Source organism: Chaetodon auriga, chromosome 4 (assembly GCF_051107435.1).
Source record: "Chaetodon auriga isolate fChaAug3 chromosome 4, fChaAug3.hap1, whole genome shotgun sequence".
Lineage (NCBI taxonomy): Eukaryota > Metazoa > Chordata > Actinopteri > Chaetodontiformes > Chaetodontidae > Chaetodon > Chaetodon auriga.
In genome coordinates, this window is record NC_135077.1 from 29,705,143 (window position 1) to 29,733,091 (window position 27,949).

At 40.3% G+C, this 27,949-nt stretch overlaps 2 protein-coding genes across 5 annotated transcripts in view; both read left to right on the top strand.

Annotated features, from left to right (window-relative positions):
* Nucleotides 1-18,448, top strand: part of galnt7 (UDP-N-acetyl-alpha-D-galactosamine: polypeptide N-acetylgalactosaminyltransferase 7) — a 45,763-nt gene extending 27,315 nt beyond the window's left edge. For all 4 annotated transcript variants that reach the window (XM_076729210.1, XM_076729211.1, XM_076729213.1 and 1 more), the window contains 6 exons: nt 1,003-1,118; nt 3,027-3,129; nt 3,309-3,407; nt 12,839-12,967; nt 13,184-13,214; nt 16,591-18,448. In XM_076729210.1, the coding sequence (XP_076585325.1) occupies nt 1,003-1,118; nt 3,027-3,129; nt 3,309-3,407; nt 12,839-12,967; nt 13,184-13,214; nt 16,591-16,697 (585 nt within the window). In that variant the 3' untranslated portion in view covers nt 16,698-18,448. The remainder of the gene's footprint in view (nt 1-1,002; nt 1,119-3,026; nt 3,130-3,308; nt 3,408-12,838; nt 12,968-13,183; nt 13,215-16,590) is intronic.
* An 887-nt stretch (nt 18,449-19,335) lies between these two features.
* Nucleotides 19,336-24,879, top strand: saraf (store-operated calcium entry-associated regulatory factor). Its single transcript, XM_076729581.1, has 7 exons — nt 19,336-19,572; nt 20,667-20,845; nt 21,829-22,027; nt 22,499-22,792; nt 22,989-23,142; nt 23,292-23,389; nt 24,164-24,879. Exons 1-7 carry the CDS (start codon nt 19,506-19,508, stop codon nt 24,187-24,189), a joined length of 1,017 nt encoding a protein of 338 aa, XP_076585696.1. The 5' UTR covers nt 19,336-19,505; the 3' UTR covers nt 24,190-24,879.
* The last annotated feature ends 3,070 nt before the right edge of the window (nt 24,880-27,949 follow it).

Consider the following 27,949-nt stretch of genomic DNA (forward strand, 5'->3'; position numbering starts at 1 on the left):
TTATATGTGGGAAATGGTGTCTGCATTGTTCATTCATCTGGGCCCAGGTATACAGTTTTAGAGCCAGTGTAGCACTTTTCAGCTGTGCTGTGACATTGTACATGCTGTCTACCCATGTCAACACATTATCATAATAACGATAATAATAAAAAACTTTAATGGAATAGCACCTTTCATACAAGAAATGCAGCTCAAAGTGCTTTACAACAAAGAAATCACATGGACCAAGTGCTTCACATAAACATAGAATGAACATACCAGGAGAACAAGAGAAAATGAATATAAAATGTTTATACTTCATGCCATTTGCACTATTTACATGTATTTATATATTTTTTTGGATATTATGACTATTTGCACTTCTGTGTAGATACTAAACTGCATTTCGTTGTCTCTGTGTTGCACTCTGATGATGACAATAAAGTTGAATCTAATCTAATCTAATGTAAAATACGATGGTGAATAAACCCACCTGTAAATAGTAGTAAAAATAAGATAGAATAAGGATAAATATACAACAAATAGAATTTTATGACATAAGATGGAAAATAAAATCCATTGAATAATAGTAATAAAATAAAGTTAAAAATAGACTACATAGAATGCATAAAATCAAGTAAAATACCACATTATATGTTAGCCTTTTGTTTCTTTCATAAATTTAAGTCCTAATGATTTGTAAGTATACTGGATACATTTTCCAAAATGTTTCGCAGGAAAAACAAGGATATCTGCAAAAGAATGTAAGCAACGTAGAGCAGGATAAGTGTCTGCTCTGTAAGAGGTCAGGAAGAAAAATTACATAAAACATTATATATTACACAGTATATTATGATGTGTAATTAACTAAATACAATTGGTTGGTAGAGTAGATAAAATCATAATGATGTTAATGCTCTGAATGCAAAGTTATGTGTCATGTCATATGACTCATAATACTGTGTCTGTGTCTGTGTGTATGTGTGTGTGTGTGTGTGTGTGTGTGTGTGCGTGCGTTTGAAGAACTATGTTCGTGTTGTGGAGGTATGGTGGGATGAATATAAAGATTACTTCTACGCCAGTCGTCCCGAAACTCTCACTCTAGCCTATGGAGACATCAGTGAGCTTAAACGCTTCAGGTATAACAATACATACAACAAAATATGCATGCTTTGTATTTATTTTGAATATTCCAAAAAAGTTTGGACACTGTGTAAAACATAAATAAAACAGGATATGATAGTCTGCCAATCCTTTTTTTTTAAAAAAAAAAATATACAATTGAAAACAGTGGAAAGACAACATAGTTAATGTTTATCTCATCAACATCATTGATTTTTGTGATATAGGCTTATTTTGAATGTGACACCAGAGGCACATTTCACGTTCACAAGCAAGGATGGGGTGAGGTTCACCACTTTGTGAAATGGATGATTGTATAAATGATATGAAATGATTGCATCCTGTTTTTATCTACGTTTTACACAGCCTCCCAACTTTTTCGGAATTGGGGTTGTATTTAAACATTTTTTTCTTTTGTCTTACTTAATCACACTTTTCCATATCTGTGAATTTCTCATTTTACTACCAGTTACCCACCTATAGGCCCCTGTACAGAGTGTGATTTTTAGGCCAGACAAAATCGGAGATCAAATGAAAGGTCTTGTTATTTCAGTGGGGAAATGTACACAAAAGCAGGTCTTCAGCCTTAAATTCAGCTGTACAGACACAGAAGATTCTTAACATTTGAAATGAGATGAAATTTGAGGCATTTCCTCCCTTTATTTTTAGAATTGGTTCTGAAATTAATATGTTATTCAGTGTTTCCCACAGGATTTTAGGAGACTGTGGTGGGAGGGTCTCTGACCCTCGGGGTTGGGTGTGTGTGTACGTTTTCAAGCCTGATGTACCTCTTTAGGGCATTTTGAGACCACTGAATGTAATATAAATTGCTGTATATGAACATAACAAGTTGGTATCATCCTTAAGAACATACGAGAGAGAGAGAGAGAGAGAGATCGCCAGACAGTGCAAGAGAGGTGGCATGTCCTCTTAATCTTCAGAAACGCTCTGATTCAGACTGTTTTCTCCCCGTTTTTTTTTTTTTACACTTATATCTTTACAAATACAGCAGTAAGAGACCGACTTTCCCTTTTTGTTTTTTCGGCATCAGCCTTGCGATGGGCCCCCTCATAACCGTGGGCCCGGGGCAGCCGCACCCTCTGCCCCCCCGCCGGCTCCGCTACAGCTTTTAAGCCATAACCTCACCCCTCTTCACCGATAAGGCTGTGGCAGAGTCACTGACTCAGCGCTGTCGGATCCCTCTTTTCTTTTTCTTTTCTTTTTCTTTCTCGCCGACGAGAGATATTAAATAATTAATTTCATGTTAATTTTTATAAACGGGTAGAGAGAGAGCACAAACGACAGAGGGATGAGAGAGAGAAATAGCGTGAGCGGGAGAGGGAGAAATAGCGGACAAGTAGCTAGCTACCGGGAAATCAGGACCAGGGATAGCGGAAAGTTAGACTCTGTTTGGTATGTTAGAAGTTGACTGGTGCAATGAGATCAGCAACATGGCCAACACTGCTCCGTTATCGAACTTGATACCTGCCCAAAAGAGAAGTTTTACCAACTTACCTCACACAATCTTGAAATGCCGTCCCGGCCTGCTGTCATGTATGGATCATAGACTGTATGGATGCGGTGTCGCCGGATCGCGCCAAATGCAGCAGACAGTAGGACCGTCTATGAACGCGACCTGTTGGCGCGTGCGTGTGTGTTCACGCGCGCGCTCTCGCTCGCGGGCTATAGAGTAGAGTAGGCTACAGCTGTGTAATCGGCTGACTGACGGATCTGGTTATTATTATTATTTTTTAGGTGGGGAGGAGGGTGGAAAGCGAGGGGGGGGGACGAGACTGTGGCGGGCCCAAACGAGACTGTGGAGGGCCGCCACAGTCTCCTTAATTGGTGGGAAACACTGGTTATTAGCTCAAAGTAAAACAAGTTCACAGTTCTAAATCAATTGCTTGGTGTACCTTTTTTGTCAGGGAGGAACATCGATGCAAGAGCTTCAAGTGGTTCATGGAGGAAATAGCATATGACATTCCACTGCACTACCCTCTGCCTCCAAAAAATGTAGAATGGGGGGAGGTAGGCAAACACGCATAAGCAAGCACAGCATGTTCAGTTACAGTTTCTTTCATGATTGTTAGATGGCTTGTATGTACCATATTGTGTAATATCATGTCTCATAAAGTTGTGTGTGTGTGTGTGTGTGTGTGTGTGTGTGTGTGTGTGTGTGTGTGTGCATCCTATCCACGTGTGCGTAGATTCGGGGCTTTGAGACGAGTTACTGTATTGATAGTATGGGACACACCAATGGAGGCAACGTGGAAATAGGACCTTGCCACAGGATGGGGGGCAACCAGGTAATGAAACACTCATTATCTTATGTGTTGCTTTGTCTCCTGTAGCTTCGTTCAGTCCAGATGGAGGTGGTCCTGATCTGGTTTGTTTTGCTCTTTGATTAGTTTGTTGGCCACAGAATAGTAGAACAGTGTGCAGTATTTCTGATTTTCTTCAGACAACTGGACTCCCTCAGTAAAGTATACTTTTTCCTGCCCACTTCTTAATTTTCTATGTTCTATCAGAAATGACCTTTAGCTTTTGGTAATTTTCCCTCATGATTTTACACTCAAAACTAATTCTTTTTCAGGATTAGTAATTATAATGGTCAGACACAGTATTTTCTCCAGATATTCAACTGTTGGTTTGCATTGCTGTCTACCACAGTCTTCTGTTTTTTATACCTCCGTGCTGGCAACAGCCAATGCCGGAGGCATTATGTATTCAGGTTGTCTGTCCCTCCTTGTGTGCTGAATATGATATCTCAGGAACGCCTTGAGGGAATTCCTTCAAAATTGGAGCAAAATTTTCACTTGGACTCAAGAATGATCTGATTACAATTTGGTGGTCAAAGGTCAAAGTCACTGTTTTTGGCTATAACTCAATAATGCATACATTATGAGAAATGTCAAATAACACAAGTGTCTCATTAGATAAAGTGATGAAGAGGACATTTTATATACGAAAGGTCAAAGGTTAACTGTGACATCATACTGCTCTGCAAAAACGTTTTTTGGACATTATTCAACTCTGTAACTGAGGAACAGAGGGGGAGATTGTGATCATATTTCACATTTGGTTGGATAGTGAATTGGTGACACTAATCTTGGGTGCCCACCTCTAGAGCGCTGCCCAGAGGGGGCCATAGCTACCCTGATGCAATTGCTGACCCCCTCATTGGTCCCCCCAGGCATGCACTACATACAGTGCTGCTTGAAAGTATGTGAACCCCTTGAGCAGTTTAGATGTTTCTGTTGTTTTACTGTGATTTTCTTATTTCATCATCACCAGTTTTTATGTATGAAATGTCAGATATGTGTTTATCAATTGCATGTACTTATTTAGTGGGACTTGTTTAAGTAGCCCAAAACCTACATGAAACATGGAATTAGTGTATGTGCAAAAGTAAGTGAACCCCCAGCTGCATTGGTTAAGTCAAGCAGGTAACAGACTCAGATGAAACACATTTGGGTGTTTAATTAATCTATTAAGCAGACCAATGAAATAGGACATCCTTGGGAATGGGTTTGGCTAATTAAAAGAGAGAGGAAACCAACCAAACCACTGTGGTCCCATACAAATCGACAATGCAGAGAGCAAAGGAGATATCCAAGGACATGAAGAAGAGGGTATGACAGCCCACTAGTCTGGGGAGGGCTATAAGACCATCTCCAAAAGATTCCAGCTGCATCCATCCGCTGTAAGACAAATAATTTACAAATTGAGGGCCTTCAACATGATAGCAACTCTGCCTAGAAGTGGACGGCCATTAAAACTATCACTCAGAAGCACCAGAAAAATAAGAAATCAGGTGAAGGCCAACCCAAACATCACCTCTAGAGAGTTGCAGACCTCTCTGGTAACATCTGGGTCAAATGTGCGTGCATCTACAATCAGACGAAAATTGAATAGCCATGACATTCATGGGAGGGTTGCTAGAAGGAAGCCTCTGCTCTCAAAAAAGAACAAAGCTGCCTGTTTCAACTTTGCCAGAGAGCGCATGGACAAATCAGAGGCCTTCTGGAAGTCCATTCTTTGGACAGACGAGTCCAAAATAGAATTATTTTGTCACAATCAAAACCACCATGTTTGGAGAAAAGCCAACACTGCATATGAAGAAAAGAACCTCCTCCAAACAGTGAAGCATGGTGGTGGAAATGTGAAGGTCTAGGGCTGCTTTTCTGCCTCTGGACCTGGGCGACTCTGTGGGCAAAATCCCTATAAGCAGATGCGAGAGACTAGTTAGTGGTTACGGAAGGCATTGAAGTAATGCCTGCAAAAGGAGGAGCCACAAGCTACTGATAAAAGGGTTCACATACTTTTGCACATGTTAAATTTTCTGTTTTTGTGAAATAAACCACCTTTGTTGAATTAAATAATGAAAATATATTTCTTTTTGTGTGTGTGTCCATTATTTGGAAGGTGTGCTTTACAAATTGGGATTTGGATGTATGTTTAATAAGGTTGTTTTAATGTTTTTTACAAAAACAGTAACCATGCTCTGGAGGGTTCACAAACTTTCAAGCAGCACTGTATATTATGAGTCTGGATAGACATGGATGGATGTTTGTGTGCAGTTTTACAACTATTTTGGTGGCCCCCCTGTTACTTTTTACACTCTTCGTAATGGAGAGCCATACAGAAAGGAGTGGGGGAATTGTCCACACATGCAAGAAGCTGATCGTGTTGTGTAAACCCACGCTGCCGCCCAGAGAGAGGATTTTAGTCCCGGACGAGATGAAGAGGGCGAAGGCATGGAGATACAGACTGTCCACTCTGGTGATCAACACGGGGAACGTGACCTCCTTGGCAAACAAGACACGAGCTTGTTGCACTGGTCAGGACTCACTGGGAATACCGACAGTGCAGCCTAATGGCCTTGACATCCCTGACTGGAGCGTGGAGGTACCCAGCTTCAGCTGTGTCAGGGCAGTGAGACGTAGCTCGGAGCGGTAAGAAGAAGGGAGGAAGGATTGCGCTGTTTGTGAATGAGAAGTGGTGTAATCCAGGACATTTTACCATTAAGGAACGTTTCTGTAGCCCAGACATTGAGCTGCTAGCTGTGGTGATGTGGCCTTATTATTTGCCTCGGGAGTTCATATCCGCCATCGTGATCACTGTTTACATCCCTCCGAAGGCAGACAGGCAAGCAGCATGTGACATCATCCACTCCACTGTAGCAGAGCTACTAACGCAGCAACCAAACGTGTTTGTAGCCATTACTGGGGACAGGCCTTCCCCCCCAGGCAGAGCTGATCACAGCCTGGTGTTGTTAACGCCTCAGAATGTCCCTCTTGTCCAGAGGCAGCCTGTGTCCACGAGGACAGTGAGGAGGTGGACTCAGGAGGCTAATGAGTCACTGCAGGACTGCTTTGAGACAACAGACTAAAATGTATTGTGTGAGCCACATGTGGAGGACATCAACAGCCTGACAGAGCATATCACAGAGTACATCAAATTCTGTGAACAGACCATACTGCCAGCCCGGACTGTACGCTGCTTTTCCAACAAGGCCTGGATCACCATCATGGTGAACTGAATAGTCATGCTAAACAGGAAGAAACAAGCCTTCAGGTCAGGGGACAAAAAAAGAACTGAGGAGTGTTCAGCACAAGCTGAGGGAGAAGCTGAGGCAGAAGCTGAGGCAGAGCAGAGATGCCTACAGGAGGAAGCTGGAGGCCAAACTCCAGCAGAACAGAATGAAGGATTTGTGGACAGGAGTGATGGAGATCACGGGACTCAAGGCAAGAGACAGACCAGCTGCCAGCAGCCTTGAGAGGGCCAATGAGCAAAACACTTTCAGCAGTTTTAGCTCACAACCAGGAGTGGCCTTGCATTCCCCTGCCCCTTCACACCCCACTACTGTCCACAATGGCTTCTATAACCCCCTTTAGCCCAAGCTTTCTCTCTCCAATCCTCAACCCCCTTGGACTCAACTGGGTGGGAGTCCAAGAGAGGGTGATCCCTCCCTTGGACTCGACTCCCACATCTCCCACCATCTCCCACAGCACTCCCTCCACTAGCACCATCCCCTGCCTGACTGCGTGCCAGGTAAGAAGACAGCTGGAAATGCTGCACCTGGGCAAGGCTGCTGGCCTTGATTGCATTAGTTCCAGAGTCCTGAGGACTTGTGCCAGCCAGCTGTCTGTGATCCTGGGACACCTATTCAGCCTGAGCCTGCAGAGAGTCCAGGTGCTGTGGAAGACGTCCTGTGCATTTCCTGTTCCAAAGAAGAAGTCTCCATCTGGCCCTAATGACTACCGACCCGTTGCCCTTACATCACTCATGATGAAGGTGCTGGAGAGGCTGGTCCTGGTCCACCTCCGACTGCAGATGAAATCATCACTGGACCTTATACAGTTCACCTACCAACTGGGTGTGGACGACGCCATCATACACCTGCTGCAGCGTGCTCACTCCCACCTGGATTGTAGCGGCAGCACTGTGACTATCACTTTCTTTGATTTCTCCAGTGCGTTTAATACCATTCAGCTGCTGCTCCTGGGTGAGAAGCTGTGAATAATGGGTGTCGATGCGTCCACAGTCTCCTGGATTACTACCCGACAGAGAGACCACAGTTTGTTCGACTGGGAGATGTTCTGCCTGAGACCGTGGAAAGCAGTACAGGAGCACCACCGACTGTTTTGTCTCCTTTTCTCTTCATCTTATACACCTCAGACTTCCAGTACAACTCCTCATTGTGCCACCTACAGACATTCTCCGACAACTCAACGGTGGTGGGGTGTGTAAAGGATGGAGAGGAGGAATACAGAGCAGTGGTGAACAATTTTGTGGAATGGTCTGGTAGAAATCACCTTAGAAATCACCTGCTTAACATGGCCAAGACCAAGGAGATGGTGATTGATTTCAGAAGGAACAGGACGACCACACAACCACTGCGTATTCTGGGGGAGCATGTCACAGTGGTGGTGAATTAGAAATACCTCGGAGTGCAAACAAACTGATCAGAAAGGCCGGCTCCATTATTGGCTGCAAATTAGACACCTTTGAGGCGGTGGTGGAGAGGAGTACACTGGACAGACTGTTATCCGTCCTGGATAACCCTGAACATCCTCTTCACCGCCTCGTGGACAGACAGCGGAGCTCCTTCTCCAATAGACTGCTCCAGCTCCGCTGTCACAAGGACCGCTTCAGGAAAACATTCCTGCCATCACACTGAACAACAGTATTTTAAACAGTTAATCTCTACCAACCTCACAAACCCCAATATTCAGTGTTACATATTATTGGCACTACTGCAATATTGCGCATACTGTTTATTGTCTACATTTATTTATCATCTGCAACTTGCACATATTTTTTCTAGTTTATAGCTCTGGCTTGCTCTCTCTCTCTTACGACCTGCTGTTAATACTTGTTTATATACTTAGTTAAATTGTATTTTTATGATATTATTATTATTAAATAATATGTATTATAAATTATAATACATATTATATAACTATATCTTCAGTTATGCTTAGTCATATTTTTAACAATGGCTGTCATTCTTGTTTATATGTTTAGTTATATTTTTAACAATTGCTTAGTCATATTTTTTGAAAACATTCTTTTTCTCTTAGTTTTTATTCTCATCCTTATCCTTCTTTATTGTATATATTTTATGTTCATGTGTATGTTTAAACTGCTACTGCAACAAAAGAATTTCCCAAATTGGGATCAATAAAGTAAAAGTCTAAGCCATATATCGCTTTTCCCTCTGTGGAATTTAGTAAAATCTGAGTGACATATTTTACTAAAAGCATGACTTGACCAGTGTACAGTAAACCTCCTCCCATTAGTTGAGATACTTGCACAAACTTCTATACTTTTGAAGGTGGTCCATCCCTCTCATGTTCATCCGTCTTCTTCTTAACTTCTTTTTAAATGTTTTTAACTATATGAATAACTGCATAAATTACTGTGTCAGTGAACTAAAGATACAACAACCCCCTGGGGTTGGAGGCTTGGCTGGCAGCATCAAGGAATAGCTCCAGGTCTATGATTTTGTGTCCTGTAAGCCACGGGAATCTTCAAGTGTCTCTGTCCTTATCAGCAATGGATATTTGTTGGTCTTTGTAGAGCCTTTGTGATGGCTGCTGTGAATGCAGTTGGATGCAGTCTGAATCTCACAAAGATGTTTAGGAGGTCGGGGTTCAGATTTGGTCAGGTGAGCAGACTGTTGTTGAGGGATGGTCGGACTTGTGAACAAGTATTGAAAACAACTCTCAACTCGGCCGTTTTTTTCCCCTAATTACAGCATGATGTGACAAGTGGTACTGGATATTTGTAGCCTCAGTTCATGCCTGTGGTTTTGGTCTCTGGGATGCTTTCACACATTCCTTGTTGAAGATTCTCTATCAAATTGTTTGAAAAGTGTCACATCATTTTCCAGTTTTCTTCTCAGACCTTTAAATCTTTTCTTGGCAATTCTCAGATTGTCTGGGAGTTCCAGTGCATCTTAGTGCCATGGTAACTGCAAATCATATCACCCTGACTGACCTGTCAAAGCTTTGTTGGCTCTTTTTTGTTCTTCACCTTTGCTGGAGATGTCTAGGCATTCTGCTCCCTAGAATGCACGTAGGTGGTTTGAAACCTGTGTGGTTTCCTCCGTGCCAGTCTTCATGCACAAAACGGCACTCATGCTTGACCATCAGTCATGCATGACTGTCCAGCCAAAAAATGTTTCTATGGCAATCGGGGAGTCTGATAGTCCTTGTACTCTGCCAGCTTCGATTTTCCAGTAGTCGTCTGCTGCTGCCTGAAACATCTGCTGATGGCATCCCCCTTTTCACAGGATACAGATTTGTTTTTCAGGAACCTGCATGATGGCAGAACCTACCTGTGGTGTTTCAGCAACTTCAATTGCAACATTTTTGTCTTTGTCTGCAACATTTTACAGAACTAATTTTACAGCGCTGTGTTCTTTTGTCTTTGATGTGTCATTACCAAAAGTGTGGAGTTCATTTTTTTCACAGCGGTAATCCCAGTGCATTTACCTGTTTCTCCAGGACAACGCTCTGCTGGCTGTCTCTGTCCTTCTTCCCCTTTATTCCTTCAGCCCATGCGGTTGCTTTTTGTAGAGGGACTATATACTTATCTTTTACTGTGTGGGGAGCCACCAAGAGATGACAGCATCAGTTTGTTAACTTTTATCACACAGCATGAAGTGGTGTCTCTGTCCACACGCGCTGCGTGTGACACCCTTAATTCAACAGAACTTGGCAACATGCTGTTGACCTGGGCACACAAAACATCTCCCCCCTTTTTTTTTTTTTTTTTTTTTTTTTCAGTTTTTCCTTTTGCATTGTGATTGTATCATCTGTACACAGTTCTGATTTCTGGCTTGTGACACAACAACTGTCACTGAACAAACTCCCTTGGGGAGAGTTTTGGCTGCTCATGCTTTTCTGAATCTTCCACTTCTGAATCTGTTTTAAAGTGGTACAGGTAAGCAGACTGCACTGATTATTAGGGTTTAAGTGCATGGCATGTTTTTTGCTTGCAACTTCTTGTTGCAGGAATGTTTTTGAATGTCATGTGTAAGAAAGAGCAAGATCGTCTGGGATCATCTGGAGTAATATGGGCCACAGCATTCCTCATGTATCTGAAACCACTCCCAGTGACTCCAAGACTCCAATTTGTACTTCACACTCATCATAGAGATGTCTGAAGATTTTTTACCTGGAGTCAAGTTCAGCAATTTAGCCATGTGTGCACTCACAACTAGATCTTTTCTTCCCAATCTCTGCTTAAGCATGGCTGTGGCATCATCTTTATGTCACTCTTATTTTTAGCCCTGCAATGACTCTGGCAGCTGGATCCACAAGATATGACTTGAGATATGCAAGCATTTAAGTTCTGCTCAGCTCCCTATTTTCATGAATGATAGTTTCAAACTGATCCCAGAATTCCTGCCACATCAGTATTTTGCTGTCATATTTGTTATGTGCAGGTTAGCAACTTCACTGACAGCCTGGACAGTCTGCTTGAGTGTGTACACACATCGCTCAACCGAGCTCTGTTCGTCTGATGCCGCTTCCTCTCTTTCAATTTACCCTTGTTGTACGGGCTTTCCAGATTCAATTCAATTTGATAACGTGGACAACAGCTCTTGTTTGCGGTCACAACTCACATTGTCCTTGCATGGTTCCACTTAAGTTGCTTGCAGCAGTTTTGTTTGTACACACTCATACAACTCGATGACTTTGTTTCAGTCTTTGTAAATGCTCTGACTTTTTTGTCTGGTTCTTCTTTCACTGGTTAGCTAGTTACAGCTATTGACTAGACTGATATTAATCTTTTTTCCTAGGTTTCTGCACCAAAACTGTGAGGACCTGCAAACTTTACAGAAAATGACTGGAACAACATGTTTCTGCATTGAACCTTTTCTTTTAACAACTGCACAAACTTTTCTTTTCCCATTTGCTGGCTGTAACATGAGCTGTGACTGTAATATAGCTCTGAATAGCTTGTCGAGTCCACCCATCTGTGGTTATTCAGATGCACTCTGCTTCTTTGAGGCTCTGTGTCACATTAGCTTTGGCAAGTCTTTGGCTATATATTCGCCGATGCATTGTGTCATTTCTTCTGCTCTCAGACTGTTATGTGGAAATGGGGCTCCAAATTTTTCTTTCAGGCTAAAGCTGAAGCTCACAGTATGTTGTTGTTGTGAGCTGCATTGTTGAGCTTTTCCGGGTGGTGAAATACCAAATGGCTTCTCATGTTTGATGTGTTTCCCATAGTGTAGTTGATCATCATCCTGCAGTACTTCCGAGTTGTTTTGCATTTGTCAGTTTCTTTTTCGCCATTGTCAGTTCTTGAAAGAGGAAAAACAAAATGTTACCTCATATCAGCTCTAAAAGTCGATGTAGCATCTTCAATCTCTTTATCGTTATTGGCACGTTCACCTGTAATTGTCTCGTTTATTTTTATTATTGCTTGGCTTGCACAAAAAGGATAATGGGAATCTGTCTTCTTGACTACTATGATTGCGCCTTCAGCTGTTCAAGAGATAGCTAGCGCCACAGTCCTAAAACGGCATAGAGCCATATTTCTATAGCGATATTGCAAGATTTGAAATATCGCTACATCCCGAACATCAGCAAATGCATGGCATTGCACTTTACACTTCTGTCGTGCTAAGAAAAACTTGTTTCACTGTTACTTCCTGTTTGTTTGTTATGGGTTTTTTGTTTGTTTTTTGTTTTTGTTTTTTTTGTTAACATCTTCTCCTTCACTGTAACTCTGAACAAAATATTACTGCCACCCTGTGGTCTGTATTAGTCACTTCGCACAATCTTTTCAACTAATGTGTGTGTGTGTGTGTGTGTGTGTGTGTGTGTGTGTGTGTGTGAGACCAGGTATTTATCACGTTGTGGAGACAAAAATCAATTTACACAGTCACATTGTGGGGACTCACCTGCCTTATGGGGACAAAAAAAAGAAAACAAAAGGTCCCCTTAATGTAAATCATTACATTTTAGGGTGAAGACTGAGGATAGGGTTACGGGTTAGGTAAGGTTAGGGTAGGTATAAGGTTAGGAATAGGAAAATAGTGGTTAGGGTTAGGGTTAGGGTTAGGGTCCCACAATGTCCCCACAAGTGATAAAAACACAACCTGTGTGTGTGTGTGTGTGTGTGTGTGTGTGTGTGTGTGTGTGTGTGTGTGTGTGTGTGTGTGTGTGTGTGTGTGTGTGCGCGCGTGCGCGTGTGTGCGCGTGCGTGCGTGCAGTTGTTCCGTATCAATGAGGCAAACCAGTTGATGCAGTACGACCAGTGCTTGACCAGAGGAGGTGATAGTTCAGCTGTCATCATCACACACTGTGAACAGAACCAGCACACTGAGTGGAAGTACTTCAAGGTAAGATGCACACACATTCTTTCTTTCTCTGTCTCTCTTGTTCTCTCTGTACTGAAGAAAACAACAAATCTCTGCAGTTCTTGTGCTTGAGCTTGCCGTGCTCTGTATGCAGACAGGAAAGGATGGGAGCACACTTATCAGTCTGAGACAGACTAGTGTATTGGAATGACTAAGAATTTACCCACTCTTTCTGTTTATTTCTCTCTGTCTATCCAGGATCTCCATCGGTTTACTCATGTTCCAACAGGTAAATATTTGTATTATTTTAAACACGGAACAGTTTTCATATATTTTTCACTAATTCAGTCATTTGTCATCACTGACAATCATCATTACTAGTAAGATTAGATTCACACGAAACAAAAACAGAATAAAACTTAACAAACCTTCTTGGTTTGTCTTTTCACTGTTCCAACAATCATCACTAATTCTGGATTGGTTGAAATAAACTCTTAATTCACCAAATCAGGTGAGGAGCGAGAGAGGGGGTAAACATCAGAGAAGCAGTGGGGGAAACATCGCTGGAGCTGGAATATTTTCACATCTACACTACCGGTCAAAAGTTTCAGAACACCCCAATTTTTCCTGTTATTTATTGCAAATCCATTCGTTCAAGTCCAATGAATAGCTTGAAATAGTAAAAAGTGCTGAACTGCCAGAGGTTAAAAAAAACAAGGTTAGTTTACCCAAAACTGAAAAGTAATTGCAGTAATTGCAGAAAGTAGTGTGTTGCTACAAAAATGGCAAGAAAAAGGCATTTAACAATGGAAGAGAGACAGACCATCATAACATTTAAAAATGTAGATCTTTCCTACAGAGAAATTGCAAAGAAAGTCAACATGTCAGTGAGTACAGTTTTCTTCACCATCAAAAGGCACTCAGAAACTAGGGGAAACTCTGACAGGAAGAGGTCTGGCAGATCCAAAGCCACAGCTGAATCAGAGGACAAGTTTCTGAGCTTTCATGATAGGCAGCTCACAGGACAACAGCTTCAAGCACAGCTTAATAGTGGTCATAGTAAGCAAGTCTCAGTTTCTGTGAAGAGAAGACTTCGAGCTGCAGGTTTGACAGAACGAGTTGCATTAAGAAAGCCATTGCAAAGTAGTCAGAATAAGACAAAACCGCTTGCCTGGGCCATGAAACACCGCCATTGGACTACTGAAGACTGGAAGAAGGCATGGTCTGATGAATCAAGATTTGAAATCTTCGGTTCATCACTCAGGATCTTTGTATGCTGTTGAGTAGGTGAAAAGATGGTTCCACAGTGTGTGGCATCAACTGTCAAACATGGAGGAGGAAGTGTGATGGTCTGGGGCTGTTTCACTGGATCCAGGGTCGGTGACTTGTACAGAGAGAGGCACCCTGATCCAAAACGGCTACCACAGCATTCTGCAGCGCCATGCAATACCCTCTGGTATGCCAGAACTACCTCAGGAAAAAAGACCAAGATGGTGAGCTTGAAAACATGGAGTGGCCAGCACACTCTCCAGACTTAAACCCCATCAAGCTGGTTTGGGATAAACTGCACAGAAGAGTGAAAGCAAAGCAACCTGCAAGTGCCACACATTTATGGGAACCTCTGCAACAGATTTGGGAAGAAATTTTTGAAGAATATTTGATTTCTATTGTAGAAAGAATGCCACAAGTGTGTTCAGCTGTTATACCTGCCAAAGGTGGCTACTTTGATGAGTCAAAAGTTTAGAATACATTTTGGTCTATAAATTGATTCCATGATTTCTTTTTTAACTGTAATTGCTTATTTGTGCTTTGCTTTCATTTCAGAGTGCAATGAGACATTAAACTGAAAAATTTTCTGTAAAAAACTGGAAAAATTGGGGTGTTCTAAAACTTCTGACCGGTAGTGTACATTTAAACATCTACAGAGACTTAAACATGTAGGACTTCAACAGATTTTCCCAGAAGAAAACAAAACAAAACAATACAAAGCAGTGATTGTTGGACAATAGAAAATGAAGCATTGAACAAGTTGAACAAGAGCCAGAATAGTTTTACATTTAACTTGGGACTTTTTTCACCTGACATTGAACTTGGACTTGAACAGATTTTCCCAGTAAAATAACTGCCATAGAGAGAGGGAAAAAAAAGATATATATGCTAAGGCCAAGTTTTAATACATTGCATGTCGAAATGCTGTTGTGTGCATAGACAATACAACTTGTTCCCACCTTTGGGTTAATTCATCTACGCAAGAAGTGTAGTTACACCTTGAATGCATATGTAGGCAGTCAACACAGAACTAGTGTATGTAGTTCCTAACCTTTTTTATCCAAATATATCCACGGTGTACAAAGATGCACACAACTCATTTCCCCTAATTAAAAAAGAGCAATGTTTCAGCTCTGTACATATGTTATCAATTTTTTTTCTAAAACATTCAGTGAATCTTGGCCATTGTCTATGTGTTTTCTCTGTTACATTCAAGTTACTCATGGTAATTAACCTTGGACAATTAGTATTTGCATTATTTTTAAGTATCCCTCATATGCCTTCAGGGCAGAAGGTTAGTATAAGCTACAACAGTCTGGCAAGGTGTCAGAAAACAGGCTGAGAGTATTTTATGCATGTCTTGTAAAGCACAGCAGACTGTTTGTTGGTGGCCTGTGTGTTCAATGGAGGTTCATTTTGGTGAAGAATTTATGTCAAGTTGATTTTCTAAAGAGCTGGCACATAGCTCATTTTTCATTTGGGAGATACGAGTTTTGTTTGCCTCCACATGTGGTACTGTATATACAGATCTCGTGCACACAAAAAAAACAAATGATGGGAATGAATTGTAAATCAAGGTCATGCAATAACATTTTGAGCACTTCTTTAATACATATCAATGTCAGTGTGAGATGATTAGCAACAAAAAGTGGTAGCACATAAATGTCAAAGATACAGGGTGGTTTATCGTGCTGTACTGTTTACTGGTGTGAGTTTGTACATGGTTTTGTTGATTTGATATGGCGGTCTTAAGAACACAGACTGTGAAGGTAAATGGTAAATGGCTCTATTTGTGTAGCGCTTTTCTAGTCTGCATTCACCCATTTGCACACACATTCGTATGACAGCTTAGCCTGCTCATTATGATTGTTCCATTCAAACACACTCACACCAAACCGATGGCTCCAGGACAATTTTGGTGGTTCAGTATCTTGCCCAAGGATACTTCAGCATGTGCCAAGACCGCTGAGGCCTTCTGATAGGTGGACGACCACTCTACCTCCTGAGCCACAGAGGAGGTAGCCCTGTGGTGCTTATGAACACACTGTGCAATAGGACAGATTTAATTTGTCCATGTGTTGTATCAGCAGCGACATCTAGGTTTATTATAGTAAGTAGTGCAGTCAGTGAACCACACAGTGATACAGAACAGTTTCAAACTACCCAATGGCAAAGCCAAGCAGTAGCCATGTTTGAGATGCAACTGCTCTGGAATTTTGAAACAAACCTCAGACCTCCACTTTCAGATATAACATCATTATCACACTGCCACTCGATAAGGTTCAGTTGAAGGGATCCTTATAGGAGGAGATGTAATGAAATTGAAATTTTCCTATGGGCTTTTGAACCCCTAGAACAAACACTAATACTAATATTCATCTGTGCTCTCCTACCAGGGAAATGTCTGGACCGCTCCGACCTGCTCCACAAAGTGTTTATATCAGACTGTGACACAAATAAAACCACTCAGAAATGGGAGATGAACAACATAGTGGCTGTATGAAGAAGAGTAAGAGTTTTGAGAGAAACGTGGTGACTGTATACACACTGATTAACACACGGATACATCCATACTATACGTTTACAGATATATATCAAGCTGATATTGTCCTTAAAAGGAAAAAAGGTATTTGATATGAGGCAGTAATTGTCAGTGCACTTCCAACAAGATGAACTGGTCCAGTATCGACTATTAACAGCTTCAACTCAAACTGTTGGTATCAGCCAAAATATGCCCGAATAAAACTTTAGTCCATATGGTCGTGCATTATGCAGGCACATAGATACTCCAAATGGCATAAAAAGAACTCGTTGTATGGATGTTGAAGCTACTGGTCCTGAGAATGATCTTTTGGACAACGTTTACACGTTATTTCTGTATCTGTTCTTTGGGGCTCTCAGGTCTTTTCTAAACCACTACATTGATTTATGAAATTAACCCATCAGCTCAGAACAATTTAATATGAAATTATTGCTCTTATTGGACATTTTTCAATCCACTGTTAGCCAAACTAGTAGCTCACTCACCAAAGAGTCCTTTTTACTGGTGGAGGATTCAATCAAATCATTGTTGTGTTTAACCGAGTGAAGTGTTGGTACATACACTGGCTGGCATAATGCTTGCTTCTGTCTGGAAGTCAGATAAAGATTCATGCTGGAATAGTGAATTAAAGAGTAGGATGTCAAAAACAAAACATCCATTGGGTATATTCAAGAAAAACCACTCAACGTGTAACTGCAACAATCAACATGTAAAATTCCAACCTACGGGTCAGTCATCTACTTCTTAAGAGTTATTAGACAAGTGTCACCATGTCATTCAAAATAATATTTTGAGTTGATATATTGATATATCAACCTTCCTCTGGGCCCTAACCAGACAAACAGTGGATCCCAGAGAGATGTAAGTAAAACTCCTACAGTCACATGCAGAACAGGTTAAAATGGACACTGACTTTCTTTTCTTTTCACTCTTGTGAAAATAATTAATAAGGGATACTTCTAGCTTGAAGCTAATGCTGTAATCTAACAGGATGAATTTGGCGAAATAAGCAGAATTTAATTCATCACACTGTATCAAAAGCCTGACCAAGACAAAAAAATTAAAAACATGAAAATGGAGCAAGCCATGCTTGTGTCGTCCTACATAAATACATTATACAGTGTTACTTTTTCGTTTCCGATGTGCCATGTCTTAAACCACCCTTCTTAGAAAATGCTTTGAAATGGTTTCATGGTTTCATTTTCATCAAATTCCACAGACACTGAAATGCTTTAGAGGACCTTAAATATGTTAAGGAGAGCACATCTTCGAGAGCAGTGATCTAACTGACTGAGGACTTATAAACTGCCTGCCTTACTGACAGTCTTGATGAGAAATTCAGTAGCTGACCAGTTGACTGTGACTTAGTAATTGCCTGTCTGAAAATGAAAAATGGTGGGCAGGGTTGGGGGGACACTGGGTTGATGGAATGGGGAATAATACCAGGGGCAAATACGTAACTTATGGTGGGGAAAACAACAAATGAAGAAAATGCAACTGCTTTTTATTTGTTTTTCAAGGGAAAAAGGGTTTGGTGTGTGGATGATTATGTATGCAATTTTTTTGTACAATGTAAATAGATTTCTTTGTAAAGACGATCATGATTCATTTTGTGAAGGGCCTTGAATGATGTAAATATCTAACTTATAGCAGAGATTTAACATGAGCTGAACAGTGGGTGATTGGGCAAATAAAAGATGTGATTTTTACTACTTCCACTGTGTTCTCTCTTTGTTACTGTGATTTCATTGAAAGATAGACAGACACCAAGATCCTCCTAGTTGCAATGGCAGGTGGTAACAAGCAGGTAGCGCTTGTTCAGCAGCAAAGGGACTCCTCCCTGGACTCGCTGTCAAATAGGACGGGGACGAATTTCTATGCATGGTTTCTCACAGTGTGTCAGCAGATGTTAATCTGTTATACTTTTTTTGTTTTTCATTCCTTTTAATTATTTCTGCCATGGAGGTTATGATGTCACCCATTTAGCTAAAAGAAAAGGAAAACAGTCAAACAAAACAGTTTTTAACAATAAGTTACAATAATGGAAAAAAAAAAAAAAAAAAAAAAAAAAACCAAAACAGATGACACAACAAGGAATACAATAAAAGGAAGACATTTACATTCAATCCAGTTCAAACAGTGTAGAAGTATTAAGAAGTAGAGAAAATAAGAGGACAGAGCAAGTAATAGTAGGCAGGCTGAGAATTGGGTAGAGCAACCTTAACAGTACATTTTTCATCATAGGAAAACATCCAACAGGTCTTTGCTATCAGTCATGAAGCTGAGACAGGTGAGCATATTCTTGTACCATGCTGGAAATATATATATAACACAGGAGAAATGATAACACCGTTGCGGAAAATAGGACAGGTGGAGGACAATGTTAAAAGTATATTCGAATATGGGCACAATGTGCAAGGGAGGAAATTGATATTTCGTTTTCTAAGGACGACTGGAGAGACCACTCTAAGGGGACACGATAGTATATCCCCTTAAAATGGATAAAAATGGAGAATAATACCTGAGGGTGGCAGTGATGAAACAACATAGACGCCAGCTGCCGTAAAACCTCAAAGAAGAAGACGAGGAAGTCGGAAACAGGAACCAGTCATGTTTTTTTTTTGTTTTGTTTTTTTGTGTGTGTGTTCGGGTTGGTCTCGGCACCACCCTAGATTAATGTAACGCAGACGTTTCCATTTAATAACTTTAATTAGCCGTTGAGAGAAACGCCGACTTTTGTTAGAAATTGTATGAATAAACCGCACGGAAATGAAACAGTTTATGATAGTTGTAGTGCAGTTTTTGTTCGTAGGACACACCGAGAGTTGGCATGACGGTAGGGTTTGCTTCCGCCGACTTGTGCTTCAGTATCATTTTCATTTTATGTAGGAGTTTCAGGTTTTTTGGTGATGTTGTTGTTTTGTTGTTTCTTGTTTTTTTTAAGGCAGCCACCTTGTTGAGGAGACGTGGCAAAGCAGCAGCAATCAAACAGACTGAACATTAGTGTATAAGAGTTTGTTGTAGTTTAGCGCACATTTTTACCCACCCGTGTCAGTATTTTAAATTAAGGTCCATTTTGATTCCGTCACGGCTAACATAAGCGTACTACGTCTACTACTATTACTACTACTACTAATAATAATAATAATAAGAAGAAGAAGAAGAAGAAGAAGAAGAAGAATGGCGACGCATATTATATTAATCTCTTCAATATCTGAATAAATTTGTCTTGCTACTAACTGATGATTCTATGTTTTGACACATATTTACTTGCCACAGTCACCTGTGGGATGACTTCATACAGTCAAAAGATTTTATATTCCGGTCTTCCGTTGCGTTCTGTTGCCTCGATATAGAGTTTATTCGCACGTTTCCGTTTCTTTTTACTGAGTAATTATGCGCAGGGGTCCACCCAATGTTTTTTTTTTTCTCCTAACATGAAAAGCTGCACTAAAGTGCGAAGACAAAAAGTAGCAACTCTATATTTAAAAGTTCTGCAATTAAATGTGGCTGACTATGTTACAAAAAGATAAAGAAACATTCTGTCGTGCTGCTGTAGCGCCAGTAAAAACCTTAAAATGACCACACAACTGAATCATCACCTCACCACAATCTTAACATTATAATCATCACAGCAGGATTTGGTTCAGGACTGTTCTTTCTATGTGTGTATGTACCCACCCACTGTGTACTAATATAAAATGCTTGAACCTCCATTCTCAAAAATCTTTTACTTCTTGAGCTGCTGCATATTTAGAAAATCCATTTGATACTGGCTTTTGTGATACAAGCCAACAAAAAAATTACCCATCAACAATCCCTGAATGTGAAACTTGGCATTATTTTCCAGAGCAGGAACTTTTAATTGTTTGCTAAATGACTTCTAGTATTACAATACAGTGCTGTCTTTTTCTCCTCTCCCCCCTGCAGGCAGTGTGCTGCTGCAGAATGTCCAGGTGTTGACACTGTACAAGGGTCGCTACACCACAGCGAGGCGCTCCAGTCCTGTCCCTCAGCTCCAGTGTGTTGGAGGCTCAGCAGGCTGCCAGAGCTTTGTCCCAGAAGTGGTCCAGTGTCAGAACAAAGGCTGGGACGGAGTGGATGTACAGGTGAAGAGGGAGGCGCTGGTGGGCAATGAGGATAGAGATGAGGTGTATGGAGTATAGCATTTGCTCTGGGTAGGGTTGCAACTCTTGATTAATCTGCAGATTATTTTCTTGATTAATCATCTGGTCTACAAAATGTCACGAAGTAGTTAAAAATGTTGATGTATTCAGAAAGCTCATTTTATCTGACTGACCTCAGTCTAAAACCCAAAGATCTTAAATTTGCTGCAGTGGAGAATGGAAAAAATATTAATTTTTCGAAGCTGCAGACAGTGAATTTTTGTCATTTTTTGCTTTAAAAAAACTTTTAAACAATTTATTATGAAACTTTTTCTGATGATACCACTTTTGGTAGGAATGCTCAAGGAAGCTATCCAGATATTCAAGCTCCAAAGTGGGTGAAGTTCATGTGCTAAATTTCTCATCTAGCACCACAGAAAGCTGGAAAAAAAGGACATAAAAGCAGTACCTCCAGCTTAGTCATGCGAGCCTGTCAGATAATCTGCCAGGAATATATATGGGCCATTATATTGGTATGAACATATATATCAGCCTGTAAATTGCAAAAAACGTTACTTGAGAAATATACTCACATCTTGGTCACAACTCTGGTAGCCTTAATCCAATGTATTTATATATAAATATAAAAAAAGAATATTAGCCTACATATTTTTGTTGGGAAATTCTAAACTCTAAATATTGTTTTGGTATGCGCCTTACAAATTCATTATGGATGAAGCACCTCTTGTTGCTGCTAATTCAGAATTTGATTCTTGTTTTCATTATGCCACGAGGTGTGATTGAATGTGAACTTTATTACACTTGTAATAGAGCTTACATCTGCTGATAGTAAAGTCCTTGACTTTGGCACCAAAAAGTTGTATCCACAGGCAGAATGGTGTGTGCATGTGTGTGTGTGTAATGCTCAAGCTTGACGTGTTTGAATATGAGAATAAGGTTGTAATCTACCTCGTTTCCCCTCACAGTGGGAGTGCAAAACTGATATGGACAATGCATACCGATTTGGTCGTATTGAGGTGAGCTGTGAAGGCTACAACCACCCAGCTGATGCCTACATACTAAAGGGCTCCTGTGGGCTAGAGTACACTCTGGAACTGACTGAAGAGGGCTGGAGGAGAACTCAAGGCAGCTGGGGTTCACACAGTGGATTCAAAGAATTTGGAAGTATGAAATAGGGATGGATCATGAGTTTCAAGTTTTCAAATAGTCATTAAAATTTGAATAGTCATTAAAAGTTTTTAAAAAAAATCTAGTAGTGCGGCTATCATCTCGTCTTAAAAAAACATTTTCCCTTGTTTTAACCTGTGTGATTGACACATGCTACAATAAGTAATTTATTGTATGTGTAAGTGTCCAGATTGCAGCCTAACAGTGTTAGAAAGCTGTGTGTTCTCTGCTGCAGAGGAAATAAAGTTCCTGTTTACGAATGCCACCACGACATTTTGCTATCATCCTGCATCAGACTGCTATACTCTGCTTGTTACTAGTTCAGCTAGTTAGTGGCTCTGCTCTCCACTTCAAATAGTTAATGGCCATGTGCCAGGCGAAAGAGACCAGTACTCTGTCTGTCTCTGTCTGTATGCACATGTGCAGGGATTCATATATTGATATGTTCTTTTTGTTTGTCTGTGTCAGGTCTCGGGGCCTTTGCCTCCAGTTTCTTCAGTGGTCTCTCTAGAACCAAGCATCAGCATCAGCATCACAGCCAGCAGAGCCACCAGGGCTCATATCCAGTAGGCAGCAAGGACTCAGGAGATCTACTGGTGCTCGCTTTGCTCCTGCTCTTAGCCTACGGCATCTACAAGCTGTTCCTCAACAGAAACACAGCCCAGTGGGGGCAGGACAACAGACAGGCTGGTTACTCCAGAGATAATCACTGTGACTCCACCGCCGGACCTCCACCTCCGGGTTTCAAACCTGATTTCACAGGTAGCTAATGCAGAATGATAGAGCAACAGTAGATCTAGTGTGGTTAGTGCTGCAGATTCTCCATCGAAAACATATATTCAAAGCAATACATGCTTTTGTTAGAGAGGATGTGTAAGATTGTCATGTTCTTTTCTCACATGGACTGGATGTGGTATGAAAATAAGTGAAATAAGATTACAACTGCCTTGCTGTTCAGGCTATCCTGGTACCAACCCAGGCTACGGTTTCCACAGTGACTACACTCATGGAGAACAGCGCCCACAAGGCCCAGCTGCACCTGCCACAGGCAGAGGATTCCTGTCTGGCATGGGGACGGGGGCGGTGCTGGGATATCTTTTTGGCCGTCAGAGGTTAGCAAAGAGAGGGAGAGGAAGACAGAGAGAAATGAGTGAAAAATTACATGGCTTGTATTCAAAAACTGGGAATCCCAGAAACCAAATCTTAACATTGTTCCTGTCCTCAGAGCCTTCGAGTTGTTTGTGCTGTTTGTGTTTTGCAGAACCCAGCCATACAGCTATAAGTACTCCAGTTGCACTGATAGCAGACCTCCTCCTGCTGGAGACCCTTCCTCTTCCTCTGGGACACGCACTGCTTCAGGTAGACGGACTGCATGCACCTGTCTTTGCTATTGAGCAGTTGAAGTGATTAGATATTGATGCAAGGATTGATATTGATACTAAATATTTAGTTGACTTTAGTTGAAGGGAAACCTGAGTTCCCTGAGTCTATGATGATTGTTATTGGGCTGATATGACAGTATATAGTGTGAGACAATAAAAATGTGTCAACTGAAAGACATCTTACTTGACTGTTTGTACCATGAAAGTACATATACTAGGACTTCATTCTTATCACCCACCCCAAATGAGTATTAGTATTACTCTGGGCTGCCAAACAACACTGTGACTCTGAGCAGATCGGATTGTGCTTTGCGTCTCAACACCTGACATACTAATTATTGTTTTTATTGTTGTGTCATTCTCTGTGTCTAATACATTAACTCTCTGGCAACATGTCAATCTCACATACATATGTCATCGACATTATGTCGACATTACATCATCGGGACACCTGATTGGTTGTTCGGAATAGAATATTGCACAAATAATTATACCATCCACATTACTTGATATCATTGTCTCAAACAAAGAAGAATATAGAAGCATATTAAAGATCAGGATGAGATTGATTTTTCCGTTATGTTAATGTTTTTTCATGATTTTAGAGTAATAATTACAAGGTAATGCCTCCAGCCTTTTTTTTTTCTTTTGGTGAATGCAATGAATTTCTGTAAATTAGTTGTTACTATGAGCAGGTCAGCAATTCATTAGCATCCAGAGATGGTTGGTTGATTAGGTTTTTTTTTTGCAGGTTTTGGAGGAACCAAGAGGAGATAGAAGCTGTTGAAGTCAAGAGATTCTCTACAATTGATGGCAGTGACAGAATTTTATCTGGTGTGCTTATGAGTTCAGTGTTTTATGAAAACACCATGAGAAGACCCTCTCTTCATGCAGAGATGAATTTGTCCAGCAGTATAGTAACATTGCTACTGAGTTCTATTATCCTGTGGAGATCACTTTGATGTCAACTGCTGACAGGAAGTGCTATTTTTTCTGTGAATGTGTGGTTTGAGCTTTAGTTTGAAGGCTTTGTGTTTGGGAGAACATTGTTTGACTTGTTTTAAGAAGATGACACCCTTGCAGTTGTTCATTGATTTGATCAGCATTTAGTTGGTAAGTTGACATATTTCAGTGTGAATCCACTCTTTAATTTCTACATTTTGTTCATGTGGTCTGTTAGAGAGAAAAGTTATCTGCGTTTTCTTTCTGAAGTGTCTTTTCTAAGGACCTGTTGGCTTTGTATGAATAAGTGTGTCCTGCCTCAGTCATCAGTCTATGAAAACTGAAGCAGCTTTTTCATTCATGTAAAACAAATGACAGGTATGGACAAAATAATATGCACACCTTCTTTGCCTGGCTCTGTGCTGCATCAGTTTAACTGCAGTTAAACAGAGGAAAGAATCAAGACTGAAATGATTTGAAGTGGTAAATCAATAAAGTCTCCAAGATTGTTTTTGTTGTACATTATTCTGACGTATCAATCTCAGTGCTTTATTTGCCTTTACCTGCAAGCTGTCATACCTTTTCATACTATTGAATAAACCGAGTTTAATTGTGTGTAGTATTTTGAACCTGATTAAGGGTAAGGGTTAGGGTTAGTTCAGTTCTGTAATCATGCACTTAGTTTATATATCCTTTTCTATAATTTATTCATTGAATTCTCTCTTAGCATTTATTGATGTACTCATATGGAGTCCCTCATATTTAAAATTGCACTAACTTTTATCTCAGCTGTGGGTAGCACAAAAAGCTACACACACAACACTGACATATCACCACCTTTAAGTTTAAATGCCCAACATGTTTGCAAACAGTTGCTTAATTAAGCATCCAAAACACAGAGCAACATGATCATTCATCTGGAGTCATATTTCTGTCCACCTGCTTATTCTCTTTCAGCTCTCTTTTGGTCTCCACCAACTCCTGAGGGAAATATCTTGCTGTTTAGTTACTAAATACTCCATTATGTTCAGAATCAATTAGAACCCTCTATTGATTCCCAAGAGGAAAGTGGGTCAGTTGCAATTGTTCCAACAGTCTTAAAAATAGAAAGGAAATAAGAATGTCTTAAAGAATGTAGAGAATATGGAAAAATATGTAAGAAATATGTCAAAAAGAAAAAAAAAAATTAGACAGCAATATAAATCAACTATATACAGTTAACAATATGAAATAAGTTAATATGAATACATAAACTATGTGCAATATGCAACAATAAAAAGCAGCCATCCATGTAGAAACTGTTGTGCAATACTCTGCATGTAGTATAACAATAAAAATAAGGATAACAGAATAATGGAATACCATCACTGCTAATACTAAAACTATAATAATTATACTCATTATAGCAATACCAACAGTAATATTATATAGAATTACATAGTAATTATATATAGTAATACGAGTATATAGTAATATATAGAGATATATAGTGATGACATCGTGCACACAACATCGTTTTCCAAAATGTTGTGGTTTACATGAACCCGGATAAATATGCTGTTGAGCGCCATCATAACTATGCCAAACCTATGGGTGCAAGTGTAAACATAGGTTGCTCACATGACATTAAGTATTTTCAGCCGCATGTTGTGACGTTTCTGAACCTAAAACGCTGTTAACCCTGTTTACACGCCAACACATAACCAGCATTTTCAGAAATCTACACTTTGGCCAGAGTTTTTAAAAATGATTGTTTCTGTGAAAAAAATCTGTTTGCGTGTAAACGAGAGGCCAAACCACATGAAAACATATGCGTTTTTCCTAAGTGTAAACGGGATCTCAAACTTTTGGAGTTTGCTCTGCACAAGAAGAACACACTGTGAGCCATGTCTCGCCAAAAAGAGCTCTCAGAGGATCTATGACCAAGAATTGTTGATTTACATAAAGCTGGCAAGGGTTACAAAGTTCTTTCAAAGACTTAAGAAATTCACCAGTCTACAGTTAGGCAAGCAATCTATAAATGGAGACACTTTGGGACGATTGCTATTCTACCAAGAAGTGGGCACCCGGTCAAAATGACACCAAGAGCACAACGAAAACTCATCAATGAGGTACAATGTCAGCCAAAGATTTGAAGGCATCATTGGAACTGGCTGACATCTCTGTTCATGAGTCTACATTACGTAAAACATTGAACAAGAAGGGTATCCATGGCAGGATACCACGAAGGAAGCCACTTACTAAAAAGAACATTGGTGCACGCCTGAAGTTTGCAAAAGAGCACATTGACACAGCGGTATTGGCAAAATGTTTTTTGGACTGATGAAACTAAGATTGAGCTATTCGGAAAAAACACACAGCACTACATCTGGTGTAGAAAGGGCACGGCATATCATCATGAAAACATCATCCCGACCGTAAAGAATGGTTGAGCTGTGTCTGTCTGCTGTTGTCTGCGGAGCAGGTAGTGGATCAAAACTATTTCACTGAGAAGAGTTGCCTGCTGCGGCTGGAAACTAGTTTGATTAGAGCCACAAGACTGAATCAAAACAATGAAGTGATTTCTTGTAAAACCAAAACAACGAGCAGAAAGACACTGTATAGCTTGATATTGTGAGGAGAACTGTGGAATCAGGTGATGATTCTCTGTGGGTTTGTTGCGATTGACACCTTTCACATACCGTAAAAGTACTCACGAGCCATTGTGAACATAAGACTATAAAATGATAATAAAATAAAGGGAGAGTTCATTGTGATCCATACAGTGCAGTACAGTACAGTGATGGAATTGTGGATCTCCTGGTCCCCGGTGCAAAATAAAAATAATGAATCATGCATTTACTCCAAAATCAGTCTACACATAAGGGACAAACAAAAATACACAAAAACAGATACAAAAACAGATACAAAACAAGGTAGTGCAATACAATTCTACAAGAAGTAATAATTAATTACTCAAATATGGGATATTTGGCAGCTGAAACAAAGTTGAAGTGGAGGGAAGTGATTAGTATGCAGATTCATAAATAACTAGTTTGGAATTTGTGTACCTTTGTGATGTAACCTTTAGGTTAAAGTACATGCATTAATGATTAACATGCTCCATTGTGTCAGTTTCAAGATTGGCCCTATTATGAAGCTGTTGGTGAAAAATAACCTTCCTTCCTTCAAGTCTATGTTTGTTTAACTACTTTTTTGTTTTATGCCACAGATAAGCAGATTCTGTAGTGTAAAGGTTTGCTTTCCCAGTTTCCAAACGATTATGATATACTGTGATGATTCCTGGCATAAATGTTGACTATGTTGACCATGGCTGCTGTTGTGACTGTGTTTCCATGCAGCTCTGTGTTTCCTCTTCTTGCTGAGCTTGATGAGATACTTCTGAACTGCACTCTCTACAATCCCCTGAGAATGGTAGAGAAAGACAAATCAGAAACAGAATCAGAATATGATAATAAAAACATGATCTGGTACTTAACGCATTAGATGTGATCTAATACTTAACACAAAATATGGAAATGACACATTGTTTTGAAACTCTCACCAGCCTTAATGTCAGAAAAGTTCATATGCATTTGTTACACAGGTGGCATAA

What these genes read in the sequence shown, in the direction of transcription:
- saraf (XM_076729581.1), top strand. Translation starts at nt 19,506, where the DNA reads ATGAAACAGTTTATGATAGTTGTAGTGCAGTTTTTGTTCGTAGGACAC. An exon ending in TTTCAAACCTGATTTCACAG is followed by an intron (nt 22,793 to 22,988) that starts GTAGCTAATGCA and finishes CTTGCTGTTCAG; the next exon opens with GCTATCCTGGTACCAACCCA. An exon ending in TATCTTTTTGGCCGTCAGAG is followed by an intron (nt 23,143 to 23,291) that starts GTTAGCAAAGAG and finishes TGTGTTTTGCAG; the next exon opens with AACCCAGCCATACAGCTATA.